Source organism: Zonotrichia albicollis, chromosome 18 (assembly GCF_047830755.1).
Source record: "Zonotrichia albicollis isolate bZonAlb1 chromosome 18, bZonAlb1.hap1, whole genome shotgun sequence".
NCBI lineage: Eukaryota > Metazoa > Chordata > Aves > Passeriformes > Passerellidae > Zonotrichia > Zonotrichia albicollis.
Window position 1 is genome coordinate 14,249,734 of NC_133836.1, and position 21,499 is coordinate 14,271,232.

Genomic DNA, 21,499 nt, shown 5'->3' on the forward strand with positions numbered 1-21,499 from the left:
AAGAAATTGCTAAAATAAATAATACAGGAGCTGTGACTCATCTGATATATAAAAAATCATAGTATCAAACATGACAATGAAAATGAAATCAGAAGCAGGATGCTGAAAAATAGAGCAAGAAATGCTAAAGGAATATTGACACTTCAGGAGATATGGTCTTTGGAAATTGCAGCTGTTGGGCCACCTGTCTCATCCGTGTGTGGAGGGAATCCCTGCTATAGAAGCCTCTCAAGCCTTGCGTGCTTTTTTCTTGAACTAGAGGAATGAAGCACTATGGAAGTATTTTGGGATTGTTTTCTCTCAAATGTGATTTGTCACAGTGTACATTTTGTGATGTAACAAGCTGAAACTGGGGCATTTTTGAGTTGGAAAGCTTCTGTTTAGGGAATCAGTTGTGTGTGTGTTCGTGGGCACACATGTGGGCTGGCGCTATGTTCATGGTTGCAACAAGGTAAGAAAAAGTAGGGTCTTTGCGGGTGGTTTTCCCTTACCTTGGTTCCCCTCTGGCTGTAGAGAGGTTGTCTTCTGGGAAGAAGTAGCTAGGCTGGGCTGGAGATCAAAAGTGAAACAAAGTGGCTGTGGCATTTGTCAAGTGGGGTTTTGTTACTGCTCTATAGTGCCATGCCTCTAAGTCAGTAAACCAAGGTTGGTTTGGAAAGAGGGCAGTAGTGCTGTACATGCTGTACTTTCAAATACAGAGGAGGATGCAGCGTGTGAAGGGCCTCATTTCAGTGATCTTGTAATGACAGTTTCCTGTAACAATCCTGAATGTATTGGAATGAAGGTTTATATGGAGTTACTAAACCTTTTGTAGGCAGCTCAACAAAAAAACTATAGGTGATGTTTGTTTTGTGTAGGAGGGAGCTCAGAAATGTGTACTCATTTGATTTCCAGCCCCAGAATGACTTTTTTCAGAATGCCAGTGGTACTTCCTGTCACCAGAACTGTTTGTGTGCTAGCAGTGTCTTATGCTGGAGTTTAGTTCAAATGGACAGTGTTTTCTGTCACTCATGACTGTGGGGCCTCTGTGGACTTTGATCTATGCAGCCAGTTATTTTGGAAATGCTTGTGTATGCCTAGATTTTTAGCTTCATTTCTATTTAACGTTTGGATATCAATTGTGGCTCTATTTCTTTGTAGAGATGCAGATGCCACGAGAATAGACATTTATACTGGTAAGTCACTCATGCTGCTTCCTTGCATGTCAGCAATTAAGTCACTAGTTGGGTTTAAGCTGCAAACGTATGTTGTCCTTGACTGAATAAGAGCGAGAATCTTATGCCCAATCCTGGGGTCAGTACTGGGCCCCTCAAGACAAGAAAGATATTGAGGGGCTGTCCAGAGAAGGGTAAGGGAGCTGAAGAAGGGGCTGAAGCACAAGTCTGATGAGAAGTGGCTAAGGAAGCTGGGGAGCTCAGCCTGGAGAAAAGGAGGTTTGTGGGGCACCTTCTTGCTCCTACAACTCCCTGACAGGAGAGTGCTGCCAGGTAGGGGTTGGGCTCTTCTCCCAGGTAACAAGTGACAAGAACAAGAGGAAACAGCTACAAATTTTGCCAGGAGAAGTTTAGATTGGATATTAGGGAAAATTTCTTTACTGAAATTGTAGTCAGACACTGGAACAGGCTGTCCAGGGTAGTGGGGGAGTCACTATCTATCCATATTTAAAAAATGTGTAGATCTGGTGTTTAGGGACATGGTTTAGTGAACTCAGCTGTGTTGAATTTGTGGTCGGACTTGATGATCTTAAGGGTCTTTTCCAACCTGAATAATTCTATTGTTCTACCATTTCTTCTGTGCCATAGTCCCTGTTGCCTTTCAAAAAGGAGTACCTTTACAAATATCTTGGGGAAGCAATTAAGTCAGCCTTCACCTGGGGTCAGGTGAAGTGAGTTGCTCTATGTAGTGAATGCTAAAAAACTCCACTGACACAATACAGTTTTGTAGTGAAGAAGTTCTTAGTCATTCTGTAACAAAAATCTGGTGCTCTTTCTTACAGCTTAGCCATATTGCAGGTTTAAAAGTCCTATTTGTTGAGTTAGTTTTGTTGTTAACACTGATCCCATTTTATGGAACTTTTAACTTCTGCTTATGGGAGCAGTGAGTAACTCTTCTCTTGCAGAGCAACGAGAGGACCTGCGAGGTGGATTCATGCTATGTTTTTTGGATGATGGAACAGGAATGGATTCAAGTAAGTGACAGAAAGTTACACCTGCATTTGCAAGCTGAGGTTTCATGTTATGGTTTAAGTTGAATTAACAGCTTAGTTCCATTGAAAAGGACATGTTCCATGCCTGTATACATGTTTCTGCCTCTCCTCTTGCTCTTTCACACCATATCACATATCAGACCATTTACCTCTTCCATTGCAGAAAACTAATTGGTCAAAAGAAAATTTTTTTGCTGCATTTTAGAGTTGGGTCAGCCTAGCTTGAAGTTTCCCAGTACACTGAAGTTGGCCTTGGGGCTGAAGGGAGAATAGGGGAGCAAGTACAAGGTAGCATAAGCCTTTTCTCCATCTGGTGCCTAGGTGATCAGTGTATCTCAGCTCCAACCAGGTGTGCCATGGCAGAAATTAAGGTTCTGCTTTGAAAACAGTTTGCCATTGTTTCATCATGGACATTGTGTTTGAGATCAATACTGGATAATATGAGAATATAGCAAATGTATTTCTGCCTTGTAAGAATTGCTGTAAATTGATGTTGTATCTAGCAGGAGAAAGCTAAAAGCTTTTCTGCTTTACTTTAGCATAAATGAACAGCACTGTCAACCCACCTTTGAATCTTGAGGACTGGTAAATCATCCTGTGAGGAGTTCCATACAGGGCAGCAAAATTGGGTGAAACTGGGAGGTGAATATGGAGAAGACAAAGGAAATGTGTAAATAACATTTTTGCACTGATTCCTCAGTACTTTTAAGTTCCTCTTGTGATATTTTCCTAGTTCGATCCCAGCTGGCAACTCAGTCCTATACAGCAGCTTACTCCAGCTCCACTGGGATGGTAGAGAGAATCAGAAGGGTAAAATGTGAAAACTTAATGGGTTGAAATAAAGACAGTTCAGTAGGGAAAGCAAAAGTTGTGCACGCAAGCACAGCAAACCAAGGAATTCATTCCCCACTTCCTGTGGGCAGGCAATTGTTCAGCCACCCCCAGGAGAGCAGGCCTCCATCATGTAAAACAGTGACTTGAGAAGACAAATGCTGCAAGGTCACACATGCCTCTCTTCCTCCTACTTCCCCAGCTTTATCTGGTGAGCGCTACACCAAGATGCATGAAGCTTGGAGCAACCTGGTATAGTGGAAGGCGTCCTTGCCCATGGCAGGGAGTGGAACCAGATGGTCTTCAAGGCCCATTCTAATCCAAACCATTCTGGGATTTTATGATACTGTCTGGAATCCCTTGGGTCAGTTGGGATCAGCCATCCCAGACTTGTCCCCTCCCAAGTCCTAGTGCAATCCAGCCTGCTTGCTGGTGCAGTTTGAGAAGCAGAAAGGACTTTGATGCTGTGTAAGCTGTGTTCAGCACTAATGAAAACCATATATTGCCAACATTTCTCTGAAATACAGCCCCATGCAAGTTAGCATGGAGAGATTGAACTGTATCCCACCCCAAACCCATATAGATACAAAGCATTTCATTCAGTGTAATTTGTGCTTTGATACACAGATTTGTGACTTCCATAAAGGAATTTGGTTTGAACTCTAGATACCTTCTGTATATTCTTTGGAATACGATTAAGATTGCTAAACAAGTCTCCCAAGAGTACTTTTCTGCCATCAGTTTCGCTGAAGGAAACAGTAAAGCCCCACCCATAAAAAAAAGCTCTGAGGTGTGTGGCCTTCTGATAGTCCTTAGGATCAGGGGAGAGGAAAATATGACCTTCTCTGCCTGTGTGTTTCTCTGGAAGGTGCTAGGTGTCAGTTCTAATGCCACAGAATTTTATGGCAGCTTTTATACAGTTATTGCTTCTGTAGTGCTGGTTTTGTGACAAAATGGGATGTAAGTATTGCCTATTGTCTTGGTTTAAGCATCCCATTTAAGGGGGATGCTCTGAAGTGAGTTATATCCCCTTAGTTTTAACCAGTCCCTTTCCACAGGAAATAAATGTGTAAAAATAAATGAAAAAATAAGTTTACTTACAAGCAAAACAGCAACAGGCACAAACTTAACAGTAAATAATCGCTAGATACAAAATTACTAAATATCATGGACTCCGTGGGAACCAAGAGAAGCTCAAAATGGCAGTGACACCTTTCCCCGAGGTGACGCTTGCCATGGGCAGCTGTGTATGGAAGGCAAAGGGAGGGCAGCCCTCCCTCTTACCTCTCTGGTGGCAGCAGCTCCATCGGTGTTTGCGACTGACATGCTCTGGCTGCTGGTACTTGGTCAGGGACTAGAACCTCTGGAAGGACTTCACCTTCATCTTGGCAGAGGATGGCAGGGCAGCCAGCTAAAGTGGCTCAGACTCTGTGACTCCTCGTGTCAGCTGGCTGCTGCAGCAGCTGCAGAGACTGGGGCCTCTTCACTCCTCCTAGCACCTTGCTACAGCTGCAGACAGATGCTGCAAAATTCAGTCTGAAACAGTTTTTCATTATGGCATGCATGGTCCCATTTTGTAGCAACAGTTGCTACTGTTGTGAGCACAGAAAACCTACCTGAAACAACCCCCTCTGGAGGTCGGAAAGAAAGAGAGGAAAAAAAAAAAAACCAAAGCAGAGCCTTTGCCTTGAGCAAAAGCTATGAGGGGAGAGACGAAAGTCTGCCTGGAATGCCTTGACTTGAAAGAGCTTAACACTCGCCTGCTCCCATCCCTGTGGTTCTGATTCTGGCTGCACCGCTGGGTCTTAAAGTGACTTTCAATTCTGAGCACAGATGGATATGAAATACAATAATATTTGGGTTACCTAAGACAGCTATTAAGTGGCTTCTTTTGACTAATCTTTCAGCTGAATGATGAAGAATTTTATCCTGATAGCCTGAAATGTTTAGTGAAGAAGATTGGCAGATACTGTGCCTTGCAGGGATGTTTCACAGTGCTATGCATTGTGTATAGAAAATACCATGTAATTCAGATCCTTTGACTGTCTTGATGCTGGACCAAGGGCAGCCAGGTGGAAGCTCTGTATGCTGCACCATTTGCCTGTCAGCATGGACAGAAGCAGCTAAGGAGAGTCTTTCAAACTTGCTGCATGGGGCTCTCTGGTTCCATCCCTAGCTGTAGGGATATGAGTTGTAATTTCTCATGATGCAGGGTTTACCAGTTTTAAAGATATCCTGAAGATCTCATATCTGACTTTGAAAGATGTCAGCAGAAAACTTTTTATTGGACTTTTCTCCCTCAATACAGACTTTGCTTCAACAGAAATCATGGATCTTGGGAATGTGTTATTTTTGTGCATGATAACTTCAATTGAAATTATTTTTATTGTACATAAAGGTGACATGTTAAAAAGAATACCTCCATGACTTGCTGTAGTGCTGTTGTAGCCCATGCTAGCCCGGGATCTTCCCAAGTCAGCTGAAAGGATGGCTTGGAAGGCTGGATGGGGCACCATCTGGGGATGATGAGTGAATAAACCCAGTTGCGTCTGGGCACTTCTAAACGGAGGGAAGAGCTGAAGGGCTCAAGTTAACTCTTCCAGTAACAGTTTGTGTAACTCTGTCTTGTTGCTGTTCTCTTTGGTCTTGTTCTGTCTTGGGCAATTCTAGATTTGTCTGGCAGGCTCTGAAAATGGAAGGGTATAGTGAGGCAGTTGGTCAGATTTGAGTGCTCTGTCTGATGGCTTCTGATTAGCAAGCCAAATGACAACTCCTCATTTCTAAAAATTAGGGATGTTTGTCAAGTGATTCCTGCTGCAGTTGCATTCAGTACTCACTGCATTGGCTCTCTTAATGATCACTCTGGATTGCGTGGTCTCAAGATCAAAAAGCATTTGTACTCAAGCTGGAAGCATCTCACACTGTAGTCATGAGTTATCATAAGGTCCAAGGATTCAGTGATGTTACAGGACAGCTCTTTTCAAAGGAACCATCATGTCCTGCAGAAGGTGTCAAAATTATAGAATCTTCTGAGTTGGAAGGGTGGGATTTTGGGGTGTCCTGTGCCTAAGAGAGTTGTCCAAATGCTCCTGGGGCTCTGTCAGGCTTGAGACCATGACCACTGCCCTGAGGAGTCTGTTCCAGTGCCTAAACACCCTTTTGGTGAAGAACCTTTTTCTAATTTCCAATATTAATAAATTTATTATTATCCAGTAAATACCCTCTTCCCCCAACACAGAATAATAGTACTGGTCCAAAACTTTGGCTCTTTTGTAAGGAACTACGTAGGAGTCCATGGAAAACCGAACAATAGATTTCATGCAGCACATCACATTTCTCATACTATCAATGAAATCACTACTCAGGCTTGAAATTTTATCTAATACCTGGCTCTGAAAGTGCTGTGTGAATTTAAAGAATCAAAATGCAGGTTGAATGATTCGATGAATCAACTTGTAGGTTAAGAAAGTATGACAACTAGTTTAGGAAATGACTGTAGTTTTATTCTTAAGCAATTAAAGAAAATAAGTCTCTTAACTGGCATTTTCATCACAGAAGTGGTCAGGTTGGAAAGTTCCTCAAAGGTAATTTGTTCCAGCCTTTAATGGGCAAGGGAATAGATGATTTAGCACCCTGTCTCTCCAGTGATGCAGGACTCCACCACACACCTGGGGAGGTTGTTCTAGTGATTGACTAAATGACTGATTGATCTCTAAAAACTTTTGTACTTATTTTAAGAAGAAACCTCTCCCAGTGCAACTTGTATCTCTTGCCTCTTTTTCATGTGGCTCCTAGGGAAGGGTAGCCTTTGTAAATAGCTTTCAAGTACTGTAGTATTATGATGAGATTCCCCATGGGCACTCTCTTCTCAAGGAAGGAGACCTAGTTCTTCTCATAGGGCAGTTTCTGCAGCCCTCTGATCATCTCCTTTGCACTCTGTTCAGGCTGTCTGCATCTTTCCTGAACTGAGGAGACAGAACTGGACACAGTACAACAGACGGGGCCTGACAAACACAAAGCTGAATGGGCTAATCACATTTCCATCTCTTTGGCAATGTCCCTGTGGATACAGTCCAGGATCCTGTTTGCCTCAGTTGCTGTTGTGGGACACTGCTGGATCATACTCAGCTTGTTGTCTACCAGGACCCTTCCAGCAAGGCTGTTCCTCCCAACCTGCAGATTCCAGTCTGTGCTGGGCTCTTGCAGGACTTCACAGTTCCCTTGAAATACAGACACAATCTTGCTTGCCCACTATTTCAGCCAGTCCACCTGTCTAAGAAAGCATTCCAATTTACCCTCATCAATGAAGCTGGTGAGGATTCAAAAGCACCCCACTGTCCAGCTCCTGTATGGAGATGTTGAGCAGTATGAGGCAGAGCATCAGTCCCTGGAGTGTCTGCTTGTGACAGCCTCCCAGCTGGAGTGAAAACCATCGATGATCACTTCTGAGCATGACCCATGAGCCAGTTCCCTACTTGTTTTGTATACCACTTGCCTGATCTGTGTCTCCTCAGTTAGTCCAGGAACAGGCTGTGTTAAGCTGTGTCCAACATTTTGTTGAAGTCCAACCAAACAACACCCACTACTACTGTCTCCATAAGGACAGGAAGTGCTGCCTTGTAGAAGGTGACCAAATCAGTCAGGTGTCACTTGCCTTTGTAAATCTCTGCAGACTTAGCCCAGTTACCTGCCTTGTCTGGCTTCTAATACTTTTTAAGAGGGCTTGTTCTGTTGCTTTTTGAGAGATTGAAGCAAATATATCAAGTCTTGCTTTTTTTAGCTGTGTTTTTGAAGTTTGGAAGCTCAAAACAGCTTTTGTTTTAATGGTAGCAGTTAATTTAGTAGTAGTGTGTTGGTTGCATTATTATATTTTAGTATATAGTATTTGCTGTTTAGTATTTCAGTAGTTGCTTTATTTGTATTTAAAAAATACTGTTTATCCAAGGCTCACAATAGTGAGGAAAAATGTTTAACTGAAACTCCAACTCCTACTTTAGAGTGTGTATGCACTTGTGTGTGTGGACAGTGACTCTTGGGGGCCACTTTCAGGGGAGAAGTCTACACGATTCTCAGGAGAAAATGTCTCTTTAACCTTCTTTAAGGTTAAATCTTTAACCTAAACATTGATGTTTCCTATAAAGTTAACAGATTTTTAAAACAAATTACAGGAACATATATCAAAGCTATTTGTCAGTCACTGTCTGTTTCCAGTCATTGCCCCATGTGGGGTTGGTGTCCTGTGTTTGTTACAGTCATGAAGGATGTCACAGCTTTTCCCTTGTTCCCCTATCCTCAGGAAAGTTCAACTTGGCTTTAGGCTAATTCCCCCCAGGTAATGAATTAAATCCTGTTTATCTTGACCATCTGAGTGAATTTCTTCAGCTTGTTTTTTCTCTTCTTTGTTTTGCATAGATCTCCCTTCTCTATTTTTCTTGCTGGGGAGTTTGGCTTTTTTAAATCCAGTAACTCTGAGGCACAACAAAACAAAAATAGTGTGACAGAAATAGCCTTAAGTAGAAACACCCTCCAGAGCCCTATAAAGAGCAGCTCTATAAAGAGCTGGGGAAAAAATGTGTGTCTTGATTCTTGGGAGGATATAAATATTAAATCTCTCCTAAAGACAGCTTGGAGAGAGGTTCTACCTTACATTCCCCTCTGCTCAGCATCACCTTCATCCCTCTGACCTGAAAGAGGAGTCATAATAGGGTGATTTCAGACATCCAACAATGAGTGATAAACCATCTGATCGCCTTTCCTGAGAGGGGAAGTGCTTTGGATAATTACTCTTTACTCTCTTTAGGCTTTCTAAAAGTTTCTTAAAAATAGTTACTGAAAAAATATTTGTGGAGCAAAAAGATTCTAATATCCTTCTCTTTTTAATATCCTGTATCTACTTTCCTTACCAGGCTTTAAAAATAACACAGTAATAGTAGTTAGAGTAATAATAACTGGATGATGATGATCATCATCAGTTGGATGATAATGGTGATGAGAATGATCATCACCAACATCCTTAGCCAGATCTCAAATACAAGACATTCGAGTGTTTTCTTTCTTTGGCTAGAAAATAGTACAGTAGGCTGAAGGGAAGGTAGAGGTACCCTTATCCAGTCCATAGCTGTTTCTGGAATAGCTGTGGAGTTCCACTGAGAACAACTGCAGTTTAGGCAGCAAAGTATTTGCACAGTTGTTCTCCTGTATTTGTGTCTTTAAATCTGAATATAGTTTCAACTGAAAATGGTGTTCTGACACCAGCTCAGTGATGCCACATAAGACCAATGGTGTTAGTACTGAATATTTTACTGTAAAACTGGTCAATGCTGATAGGCCTGTGTATCTTCTGCATGCTGAAATCTAGCTTGTCCATGGGCTCAGCCTCCCCATAGTTGCCTGGTGGGGTGAGTGATGTCTTGTGCTCCCTTATAGCTTGTGTGTATGCATTTGTTTTTAGCCTTCAGAGTTAGGCAGTTTGTGTTCCTTGGCTCTGGAATTAAACTTTATTTCTCCCAGTAAACTCTGGTGAAATGATTATTATCTCTTGGGGGAAGGGAAAGGAATCTGTCCTAGGGATGATGTTAAAAGTCTTTATCCCTTGTACAGTAGAAAGGCTGGAACTAAAAATGACAGACCCTCTGAGCTGTAAAGCCATTGTGTCCTTTCATTTTGTCCTGTGCTAATGAAATCCTCTGCTAATTGCTGTAGGACCGGCTTGTGTTGACTTTCTCCCCAGCTGTCCTGCTGCCAGGGGTCCAGCAATCTGCTGCCAAAGTTAGCTTGTGTCCTCCTAGTGCTTTAATTAACCAAAGTGTTAAGTTCAGCACTGTGGAGAAATAGCAGTGTTTATTCTGGATTTCTGACCTTTTTAATAGTCCTGACTTATGCTCTAGTGCCAGTGCTATCAAGTGTGAGGTGTCATTGGGACATGGGATACAACAGACCCACTGCATCCCAGGGTCTTAATTTATAAGAATTGACAACTGTGATGGACACAATAGATTATTTTTGTGGATATTTTTTTTTTTTGCAAAAAGAAATGTCTTCATGCAGTTCAGATGGGACAGTGAACTAGACTGAAACCTAAAACTCTTTCTGTCAGCATCATGGCATATGTACAGATCTTCTGGTAACATCAGTGCCCTCAAGCAGTATGTGTCTCACAGGGCTCTGTGGTACAATTTCAGGATGCAGCTTCAGCTTGGGCTTCTGGCCTTTTTTCTGGCCTATTTCCAGTGGTGAAGAAATTACCTTCCTTCTTTATCTAAAAGATGTGTCTGTGTGTGTCTGTACATGGAAATAAGCCTTTTCTGTTCCCTATTTCTTGTTGCAGATGAAGCTGCCAGTGTTATCCAGTTTGGTAAATCAGCCAAGCGATCACCTGAGTCAACTCAAATCGGGCAATATGGAAACGGCTTGAAATCGTAGGTACAACAAGAGCCAGCCTCCTGAGGCTGGGGAGGTCATAGTCCAGATGATCAGTGTACTTTTTGCTCAGAGGTGTATAGCTTTCTTCCCAGAAAAAAAAAAAAAGCAGATGAGCTCTAAGATCCCTTGCTTTGGTAGACAGGAGCTCTCTCAACATCTGCTGTAGTTTTCCAGTGGCCAGGAAGGCTCTGTACAGCTGACATCAGTGATTTGGGACTATGTTTACCCAACGCAGAGGGTACAGATGAGAGCTTGGGGAAAATACCGGAAGAGCTGGAAACAAAATGGTCATCTTCCTGTTACAGTCAGGCAGCAAAATAGTGCTTCAGCCTCCCAACAGGAAAGCTATCTGGTGCAAGGCAGATGGACTTAAACCGTTTCTTTTTGTTCTCAAACCAAACAAATGCAGGGAGAAGGGGAATGATGGAAGCAATGAGAGGAAGGGTAGGATTAAGTGCAGAGGAGCACAACACTAGTTGGAGTGGATTTGCTAGGAGAGAGGAAGAAGTTTGCTGTGTCTTTGGGAAAGTTACAGGACTTTGTGACTTACTTTGGCTGTTCTGCTTTGTGCTCACCCATGTGCCTTGATTATATGCATCCTATTGGGAAATCAGTGGGACTCAGTAACCTGGGGGGAAAAATTAGGGGATCTTGAGACACTGTCAGTTCAGCTACAGTGCAGGACAGATCCCAGATCCTGACTGTTGTTTCCAGGAGAGATCTCTGTCCTTTCTTAACCTTGAGCAAGAGGTGTACTTTATTACATCAGAGAAATGCTGCCTGAAGCCCTAGCATATGCCAAAGGTAGGTTGTGGAATTGCTGTGGTATGGACTTAAGGCAGTCTGAAGAGAAATGCACTGACATAACACCAATACTTCTTTCGATGCAATGTTAATTGTTACCTGTTAAGGTGTTTTGGATGACATTGGTAACAGGATAACTTAGGAGAGTAGGGAGAAGGAAGGGACTGTCCCTTTTTGTGACAACAAGCTGCTAAGCTGCCTTAGCTGAAGTGTCAGTAAGGCTTTAGTTAGGTTAGGAAACTAATTTTCTGTCTCCAGACTGCTGCACTTGATTCTGGATACAGTGAAATGAGGAATGTGCTTGCTTGCTCACTGACATTTCTGCTCAAAGATTTGAAGGTTATTGTCACATCTCACCTCAGTTGTCTTTTAAATTTTTTTTAATTTCCGTTTAAACTTTCTGCATAGTATGAGTCTGCAATGCTGTGCACCTTTTAATTGTGACTGGTGTTAAATGTTTTGAAACATTGTGAAAATGGCCAGATTGATATGCCTTCTGAAAGGAATGAGGTGTTTAGAGAGAAATGATAGCCGCTATTTCAGCTCTTCTGCCTAACCTGGTTTTGGCATCTCTTAACTGAATATAATGGGAAGAAAGCTCAGTAATGTGGCCTGCATTCTGAACAGTATGGTGCATCAGGTGTAACACACAGTTTGACCTCTGCCTACAGGGGTTCCATGCGGATTGGGAAGGATTTTATCCTGTTCACAAAGAAAGATAACACCATGACTTGCCTCCTCTTATCACGGACGTTCCATGAGGAAGAAGGCATCGACGAGGTTTGCATGTACTTCTTGTAATGAACTAATATAGTGAATGCTGCCTCATCTGAACTTGCCTAGCTCTTACAGAAGAGTCTGTCTCAGAGCTGTTTGTGACTCTGGTGGGATCAGTGTATGGTTTTCTTTTAGCATTATACTGTAGGGCTTCTGCAAAGTCAACACATTTTTTTCCTTTTGGTTTTAATTCTAATTCAGAAGTCTCTAGAGTACAGCAAGTTTGAAGGGCTTATTTCAGTCACTTAAAGGTGTGCTTATGCTAAGTTCAGGACATGCATTTTTCTTTTCCCGCAAAATTTGAGTTTGAGATGTATTTAATTTTATTGTGCTGATTTGATTTTGTGTAGAGAACTAAAGATGTTTGAAATTGCTACCCACGGGTCATTTACTGCAGATGTATCTTCTTACAAATATTTTTGATTTTTAATAAAAAGTCAGCATAGTTCTACCGATGAGAAACTTGTATATTTTAAGAAATAACTGAGGCATTGTTGTTCCTGGCAGGGTTGATAATTTAAATTTGCACTGGGGTGGTATCTCAGAAAGCATCTTCTGGTATGAGGGAGGGATTGAAGGGTGAAGCTGGGGAGGGTCAGTGCATGCTGGTAGCTAGCCCATGACTGAAGCAGATTGGGAAGAGTAAAGTAAGTCGAATTCCCACAGCACCTCTGGCTACTTTTTTGGCTTGACCACAGTTCTGGGATGGGATTTGTGTCCTTGATGTGCAGCTGCAGTTTAGAATTCTGTGTATATTTTTACTCTACGTGGCAGAAGCCACCTTGCTAGCATCCTTTAAAAAATCAAAGACTGAGATCAGGATAAATATGAGTGAAGGATATCTGAGTTCAAGAGAGGAATTAAGCCAGAGTGGTTTTTTTTAGTATTATGAAAGTTGCTACATGAGTAGGGGAAAAAAAGGCCTTGAGTGTGTGAGTAGCCAGTACCATACATGTAACTTGGGAATGGTTCACTCTGAGACTGGTATGTTGAGAAGGCAGCTCAGAGGCTGGCAAAGAGGGTCTGTGAGCATTTGACAGACATGCAAACCACTGAAGAGCTGGAAAGGCCTCCCCTGGGGACTTAGGGGGCTGTCAGGAGGGGTAAGTCACTGGACCATGACCTGCAGGAGGGGCTGACTGGAGTGGAAGAGCCTGAGTCACTCTCAATACAATGGGATTTGCAGGTCATTGTTCCCCTACCCACCTGGAACGCACGGAGCCGTGAACCCCTGACGGACAACATGGAGAAATTTGCTATTGAGACGGAGCTCATCTACAAGTATTCCCCTTTCAAATCAGAATGGGAAGTGATGGACCAGTTCAATAAGATACGTGGTGAGAAAGGTACATGTGGATGGTGCAGGTCACAAGTGAGATATTTGGGGTTTGGTTGGGATTCACCTGGTTGACTTGTTACTTTCTCAGGCACTCTGGTGATCATCTTTAACCTCAAACTAATGGATAACGGAGAGCCAGAGCTGGATGTGACTTCTGACCCTCAAGATATTCAGATGGCAGAAACACCCCCAGAGGGAACGTAAGTGTGACTGGTATAACAGGCCTTGATCAAATTTGGTGTAGGTTTTGGCTATATACTATGTGCATGGGGTTTTTTTTAAGATTCTCATTTTATAGTGAATTAGGAAATTTAGAAGATCTGTAGTTTATTCTTAAGCTGTTTGGTGTACATGTGTGTGTCAGCCCATGGGTGTTGTGGCTGTGTTTGGGTTGAATGCCTGCAATGGCTGATCTCAGCTTCGCCAAAGCAGAAAACTCAGTGTCCTTTAGGCACCATAAAAAAAGGAGCTAAGTTTTATGTTTAATTTTATACACCTATCAAAGATGTTTTCATCAGAATGAGAGCTCGTTGTGAGTCAGTGCTGCTCCCAAATTGGTGTTCAGTTTTGTGGCAAAACATGAGGTGCTGCACAGGTCAGCCTCTCGGGGTGGATAGTATGGAAGGCAGGTGGGGTGTATCATCACATCTGTCAGGGAGCACTTCTTCCTGGAGAGGGGCAAGAAGGATGTGCTCAAAGGGCAGCTGGAAGAGCACAGGCCCCTGTTTAGAGAGAGATGAGTGTTTGCTGAGTTGGTCACCTGTAGCCTGAAAACAAAAAACTGAGCTGAAATGAGCCAAATGCTTGGTTAAGTCCCAGAGCTCCATGGTCACACCTAGCAAGCTTTACGTTTTTAGTGAGATTACACGCTTCTCCTCTGCAGTGCTTGAATTTTCCATAGGAAGTTTCAGACCCTGTAAAGCAGTATTAGAGTGATGTTACTGAGCAAATTCCTTGGGGCCCTCTGAGGGTTCTCAGCATATTTAATGCCTGTTTGTAAGGCAGGCGTGATTGCCACTGATCACTGCCTCTTCTTTCTGGTATTGTGGTACCATGTGTGTCAGTGAGTAGTGCAGGTTCTGAGGCAGCGTACAAGTGACTCACTGAAAAGTGGAAATGCTCTGGGTAGGTGGGCACACTTTTAGTGTTAAGTAGGCCAGTTTATAGCTTTGGCCATTATTATCCAGATGTATTCAAACTCCCTCTTCAGGTTGCAGTAACACGAGTATCAGTTTCTTGTAGCAGTAGTTATGATGTACAGCTCAACAAAGAGTCTGGAGAAGACATAGGTCAAAAAAATTTAAAGAAAAGCTTTACTTAATGGTAATTAAAACAGAAAGACCTTTTCTTTCACCTGTCTGTTTTGCTAAGAGTATCGCTTGGGCATATTCTGAAGTAGATGTCTCTCTTGCAGCAAGCCGGAGCGCCGCTCCTTTCGTGCCTATGCTGCTGTGCTTTATATTGATCCCAGGATGAGGATCTTCATCAATGGACACAAAGTACAAACCAAACGACTCTCATGCTGCCTCTACAAGCCAAGGTAAGTGTTGGATCCAAGATCTGTGGGACCATTTGGAGTTAAAGGTGTAGTCTTTTGCTCTCCAGGTGTATCCTGCATAATTCCATTCCTAACTCTAACGCCACAGAATCAGACCATAAGAGAATGGCATGTGGTGTTGACATCATGGGAAGAGAGATACATCATGGAAAATCAAATGCCGTCCCTTTCAGAGCAAACAAAGAAATTAAGATCTTGGTTGTATGAAATACCATATTCATACAAAATTGTTGGGTAACTATGTTGTTGTTGAGCAGAAGGAAAGCAGAAGGTGGGTGTTAGGATTATTTCCAAAAAGAAACTAGACTGAGTGCTTTGAAACAGTTGCTTCTATGTGTAGCTAATCCGGGTTTGAATAGAGATTGAAAAAAAGTTTTCCCTATATTCCTTTTAGATTTCCTTAAACAAAAAATGTGACTGTGAGCTGGGGTGTGCTGTCAGTTGGCTGAAGAGAGACTGGAAAAGATTACTGGCATGGGAGGGGAAACCTGTATGTCAGTCTGATTGAGGCAGACTCTCTCTGGGAGCACACAGTCTGCATTCTAGATACCCTGGCATAATTTATTTGAATCAAATAGTAGTAATTTTGTAGAATATTTGTGGATTTTTTGAGTAGCGTTTTGGGCTCACCCAGTCTACTAGGCACTGTTAGCAGCCACACCAGTGGCCAGTGTCACACCACTGACAGTGCCTGAAGAACCTGGCTGATTTTTAACTTAGGCTTCCTCAGCTCCTTACATGAGACAGTGTGAAATGGTATCAGAAACCTGACCAAAATAAAAGAATGTTACACACTCACTGCTTCTCATGCTGGCAGGCCAGTTTTTCCCTGCGGAAGGCAGGGAACTTGCCACTGTAAATCCTGATTTACTGGATAGAGAATCTCTGGATTTCTGTATTTTTGACTGTGTCTTATCTACGTGTGAGGGCCTTGTGCTTCATTTGCTTGTGCTGTGGTTCATCAGAAGTACTAGGGAGAGAAACCGGGGGAGGACACAGATTTTTGTCTCATCAGAGACAAGCTTCTTGCGAGACTTACAGACAGGATGCCATCATTGTGGGTGATGCTGTCAGCGTCATGACAATATTAGGTGTCCCAGGTCACCCCAGATGAACATGTCTTCTGAGTGTGTCTTCTTCTTCAGTGTCTTCTTCTTCAAGTGGTCAGTAGTCTATTCTAAGGAGCCCCAAGCTGATGTGTGCTGGTGGCAGATGTGTCTTACAGATCTGTTTGTGCTGCATGTGAGCAAACTCCTGTAGATCTGCTTATAGTGATAGGCCAGTACAAATTCCTGAATATTGTAAAGACGTTTACATTTACGATCCCCATTCCTGCAACAGAGCAGTAAAGACCTTCCTGCAGAGCACAGTGTAAATCTTCTCAGTCTTGTGGCAATCATTGTGGCTTTACTGGGCCTCTCTGGAGACTGTCCAGACTGCTGCCTTCTGGCTGGACTTCCCAATACCAGCTTTGGGCTCTAGAAGCTGTGTGCCCATCAGGACAAGCCATCAAAGTCTTTCCTGTGGGTTCTGAGAGCCAGCACTGCTCTTGGGGTAGATGCCATGCTGTGCCCTGGGCAGGTTGAGGAAGCTGTCTTTTTCCTCAGGAGAGCTCAAATCTGCCTTGAGTGGCTCTTTCTAAAGGGAAAACCAGTAAATCAGTCCACTCTGAAAGTGGTTACTTTGCTTTTACTGACATAGGTGTAGATTTTTCTCCCTGAACCTGCTGAAAAGGGTCACTTATGCCCTCACTTTTCCTTTAGAGCTGAAGCCAGAGCTCAGCATCCCCATTTATCTACTAGGCTTTGAGTGCTCAGCAGGGTAATACTGGGTCAATCCCTTGCATTTGTGCCAGCACTGTTTTGTGTGTGAGTGCACGGGGAAGGGACCTCCATTATGGTGCTCCTTTGTTGTCAGCAAATGTGGCAGTGATGCTCAGCTCTTTAGCTTGGCTGTGTTTCTGGCCCAGTAGCTTGGGCCAGATAAATCCTGAACCTTCCTGATCAAGCAAAGGGATGGGGAACAGACAGTGGAGGTGCTGCTGCCTTACAGCCTGAGAAGCTGGTGTGCTTGTCTGGGACATCTGAAGGGCTCTTTTCTTTCAGAGGGGCCTCCCTTCTGCTGTCGGTCAGGTTGCCTTTATCTCTGAAGGAAAAACCTGTACAGTGGCTTGTCTGCAGGTTCCAGTGTTGGTGTTTGTAGACAATGAATAGAAATCCACTGTGGATTTAGGGTATGTAAGTGCCTTTACTGAAAAAAGGTTTTGCAGCCCTTGCACTGTTTTTCAGGAATAATAGTACATCTCCTGAGCAGGACTGTTTTCTGTTTTCTGTTTTCTGTTCGTCACCACCCATGTTTCTGTGGCAGAGGCTTCTCACCTTTCTGGAGCTGATAACATCCTGGTGGCAGGGGCTGGCTCGTTTTGTGTGGATCTTTCACCAGCCTTTGCAGTTGTGTTGCCACATTCCCAGCTTCCCTGGGAGTGGCCTGTGTCTCCTGAAGGATTGCTTCCATCTCTTCCCCAGTACCTGTTGGAGCTTGTTTAGCAATATGGGCTATGCAGGTAGAAATAGCCAGGCCACATGCAAGGCCTGTGCCTCCACAAGGACACTCCAAGGCAGTTGGAATGAGTGTCTTGAAGGTCTTGATGGTTCACAGTGCTATCATCTAGGACATCCAACAGTTGCTTACAGTGTTCCCTACAGCAAAGGAGTGCTGTCCCTACGGTCGCCCCACGTGCTGCCCTGCCTGCTGAGCTGGGTACGGGGAGATAATTCATCTTTGCTCTATTTCTCTGTCTTTTTATTTTCTCCTTAGAATTCAGGCAGGTGTGGATGAAGTAATGTAGTTGTGCCAACATGTTGAAAGCAGCTTGGTTTTCAGAGTGTACTGTCTCCTGGCCCCAGATAGCTTTAATCAACCTTACATAGGTTAGAGATGACACCACCTATCCTGACTCTTTAGCTCCTGACTTGATGAAATCATCAACTGTGATTTCTGGAAGTCTTAGCACCTGTCTGCTTTTTCCCCAGGGAGGAAATCCTTAAAAATAGCAGAAGATGTATTTCCAGGAAAATGTATTTCTGGGAACTCTCTTGTGGTATTAATTTCCTAGATTTGGGAGCAAGGGATTCCTGTTGGTGAGATTATGTCTGATGTCAGTACCCTGTGTGCTCACCCACAGAAACAAACCTAAACAAAACTTTTCATAAGTACAAGGTTGTTTCTCATAAATCCTGACAGTTTATCTGCATTTGGGGGGAATTTTGTCTCTCATTAGAATCTAAGTGTGATTCCAGTCAGTTGGTCAGTCAAGTGTTACATCTCTGTGTGGTTTTGCCTTTCTGTAAAAACGGCATTTCTAGTGGCTTTTGCTTTAGCTAAATACTGGAAAATTTAATCCTCTTGGTATATCCAAACCCTCATGTCTTAAGGTGATCTGAGTTCCTGCAGGCTCTGCTTGTCCTAGGTGTCATCTTTCCTTGTGACGTGCTTGGAGGTGATCACATTCATGAACTTTTGCCTCACAGGCACCAATCTTTCACTCTGCAGCAGTCAGTGAATTTAGATCTGTATTTGGCATGTTAGCATACAGGGAAGGTGAAACAAGCTGCTTCATCTCCAGCACAATTTACAAGGTTGTGAGTCAGATACAAAACACAAAGAAGTGTCCTGAAACTTGGAAGTTCTTACCAAATTGTTGTTCTACTTTGAGATAGCCCTGTGTGAGATGGAGCTGTCAGACTGCACCTGTGGACAGCTCTTCACAGGAAAGGTTATTTAGCTGTGGTGGAAGCATTTGGAGAAGCTTTCCATATGTATTCACTCCTCCTTTTTACTTCTGAAGAAATTATTTCTCTAAGTATTGAGATTTGCTACAAGAATATGGATATATTTCACCCCCACTGGTTAATGCAGAAGAAGAGAGGATATTGTGGTTGGAGCTACTACTAAAATATCTGTGAAATAAAAAGATTTTGCTTAGCTTCATCCAAAAATGTCCAGTTCATGATATGTAAACCTCCTCCATTTATTGAATCTGTTGGGAGGAGTAGAGTAGCATGTGGGGACCTTGTTCTCTCATGCAGTGATGAAATTTTGATTTGACCTTACTGCTGAGTTTGCTGATTAATAAATTTTGATCATCACAGGATGTACAAATACACTTCAAACCGTTTCAAGACCCGTGCAGAGCAAGAGGTGAAGAAAGCAGAGCACTTGGCCAGGATAGGTGAGTCGTCAGGGTATGCATTCATCTGTTGCTAAGGGGAGGACTAGACCCTTGAATGATGTGACCTGAGATTGGCGGCCTCTGGGATCACTGGAATTGCTCAGGAACTGAATTATTGCAGCAACTACAGATGACACAAGACTTACCTTCATGCAGTGGAAGGAATGTACATTGTTTCCAGAGACCATTTCATCATCTGAGTAGCAGATGTACAGGATAACCCTTGGAGTCCCAGCAGTTTTCCCCCACTCCAGCAGAAGGCTGGCTGAGCCCTGTCATCCTACAGTTCTTCTCTCACCTTTAAGATGTTATGAACTTCTGGCTATGTTTTCATTCTGCACCTTTCCTGTTAAGGCCGTTAAAAAAAGTAGATTTTTATTCTGTCACTTAATGTAAAGAGTCTGGGGTCTGGGTGTACAAGGGAGCCCTGGTTTGTTTGGTTTTAATCCTTCCTGGCATACCTTTTGCCCATCTAATCTTCCTTTCCTGTTAAGTTCTGTAATCCTCAGGGAAAACTCAGTTTGTCATAATTGGTTATTCAGCATATAGAAATCACACAAGCATATAAATACAGCATTAAACTGTATTAGAGCTGCATTAAATCTCCAGAAATATAACACAAAAAGCAGCATCCTTCCCTAACCCTTAATGCAAAAATACTATAGTGAAGGAGGAATCTTGGAAGTTGTAAGTAATTTATATGTGACCTGTATCTTCTGGTAGGTTTCATAAATCAAATACATAAATCACTTGGAGGCATGTGTCCTCTGTCCCGGTGTCAGAGCTGCTTTAGGCATGTCTGCACATGGCTGCAGGTCATATATACAAGGGATGGTGCCACATTCAGCCTGTACAGCATCACAGAGGGCAGTGTGATTGTGACCCTGCCCCAAAGAAAAGCAGCAGAATGAAATGGTGTGAATTGCCATGTTCCCTGTTCCTCCTTTAGGAAGTACAGCCTGGCAAGATAGACTTGGTAAGATGAAGCTTAAACAGATTTTATTGTATGCCTCAATCCTCATAGGTGAATTTATTTTTACATTGAGTCCTATAGCCAGGGCATGTCTTGAGCACACACTCCCATTGCTTTTCAAGAAGATGCAAAGAGTAGGATTTAGAGAAGCTTCTTCCCTGAAGCAGTCTGTGAGGCTTTCATGACACTTAAAAGTGGAGTTCAGTGTATGGCACTGAAAAGTGTTGTCCATTGTTGTCCCAGTGCTGAGAACAGGTCCCATTGGCCCTAAAATGTCACACATTGCCATCACCAAACCAGCCTGGTGCCTTTGGGTGTGCAGGGATCACTGAACCTGCAGTGTGTCCAGGGGGCCAAGAAGGCCAATGACATCCTGGCCTGTGCTAGAAATAGTGTGGCCAGTAGGACCAGGGAAGTGATTCTTCCCCCCTCCCTGGTACTCAGAACTGGTGAGGCCACACCTCAAGTACTGTATCCAGTTCTGGGCCCCTCATTTCAAGAAGGACATTGAGGTGTTTGAAGTAAGTCAGATAAGGGCAATGGAGCTAGTGAAGGGTCTGGAGTGCATGCCCTATGAGGAGAGCTGGGGTGGTTTAGCTTAGAGAGAAGGATGCTCAGGTAAAACTACCTGAAAGGAGGCTGTAGCCAGGTGGGGGTAGGTCTCTGCTCCCAGGCAGGTAGTCACAGGATGAGAAGACATAGTCTGAAGGTGCGCCAGGAGAGGTTTAAGTTGGACATTAGGATTAATTTCTTCACAGAAGGGATCATTATATATTGGAATGAACTGCCCAGGAAGGTGATGGAGTCACTGTCCCTGGAGATGTTTACGAAAGGACTGAATATGGCACTTAGTGCTGTGGTCCAGTTGACATGGTAGTGTTGGTCACAGATTGGACTCCATGATCTCAGAGGTCTTTTCCAACCTAATTGATTCTGTAATTCTGTGAACTGGCCCAGTGCTTTTGGTGTACCTCTCAAACCCTCTCATGTAAGGTTTGATTTTTGTATATTTTTGTGTTTCCTTTGTACCCTTGTACACATCAGTGCAGCAAAGGCTCTCTGGAATTGCTCTCTTTGGGTGAATGCCTGATGGTGTCTGTCTGTACCAAATGGCTGACAGCATCCTTGTCTCTGTATGTTTCAGCGGAAGAGAAGGCTCGCGAGGCAGAGAGCAAAGCCCGTGCCCTCGAGTTACGTCTCGGAGGGGATCTCACGCGGGAGTCTAGGGTGAGCCTTGTGCTTTTGGCAGCATGTCGTGTTTTGAGCACCAAGGGGTGTTCAGAGCACTGGTGGTGGAGTAATGCTGACTGGGCAGCACCCCATGGCAGCATGCCGTGTGCTGGTTAAGCAGGTGGTGG

At 43.4% G+C, this 21,499-nt stretch overlaps 1 protein-coding gene across 5 annotated transcripts in view; it reads left to right on the forward strand.

Moving 5' to 3' along the window:
• Window positions 1–21,499, forward strand: part of MORC2 (MORC family CW-type zinc finger 2) — a 45,538-nt gene that overhangs the window by 6,144 nt on the left and 17,895 nt on the right. For 2 of the 5 annotated variants that reach the window (XR_012583126.1, XM_074554748.1), the window contains exons 3-11: window positions 1,141–1,175; window positions 2,099–2,188; window positions 10,365–10,455; window positions 11,935–12,043; window positions 13,227–13,386; window positions 13,468–13,579; window positions 14,794–14,919; window positions 19,089–19,168; window positions 21,286–21,368. Coding sequence is in view for 4 of the 5 variants with exons in the window: in XM_074554748.1 (XP_074410849.1) it covers window positions 1,141–1,175; window positions 2,099–2,188; window positions 10,365–10,455; window positions 11,935–12,043; window positions 13,227–13,386; window positions 13,468–13,579; window positions 14,794–14,919; window positions 19,089–19,168; window positions 21,286–21,368 (886 nt within the window). In the remaining variant the exon portion in view is untranslated. Of the gene's footprint in view, window positions 1–1,140; window positions 1,176–2,098; window positions 2,189–10,364; window positions 10,460–11,934; window positions 12,044–13,226; window positions 13,387–13,467; window positions 13,580–14,793; window positions 14,920–19,088; window positions 19,169–21,285; window positions 21,369–21,499 lie in introns of those variants that run through there. The other 3 variants (XM_074554749.1, XM_074554750.1, XM_074554751.1) reach the window with 3 other exon arrangements.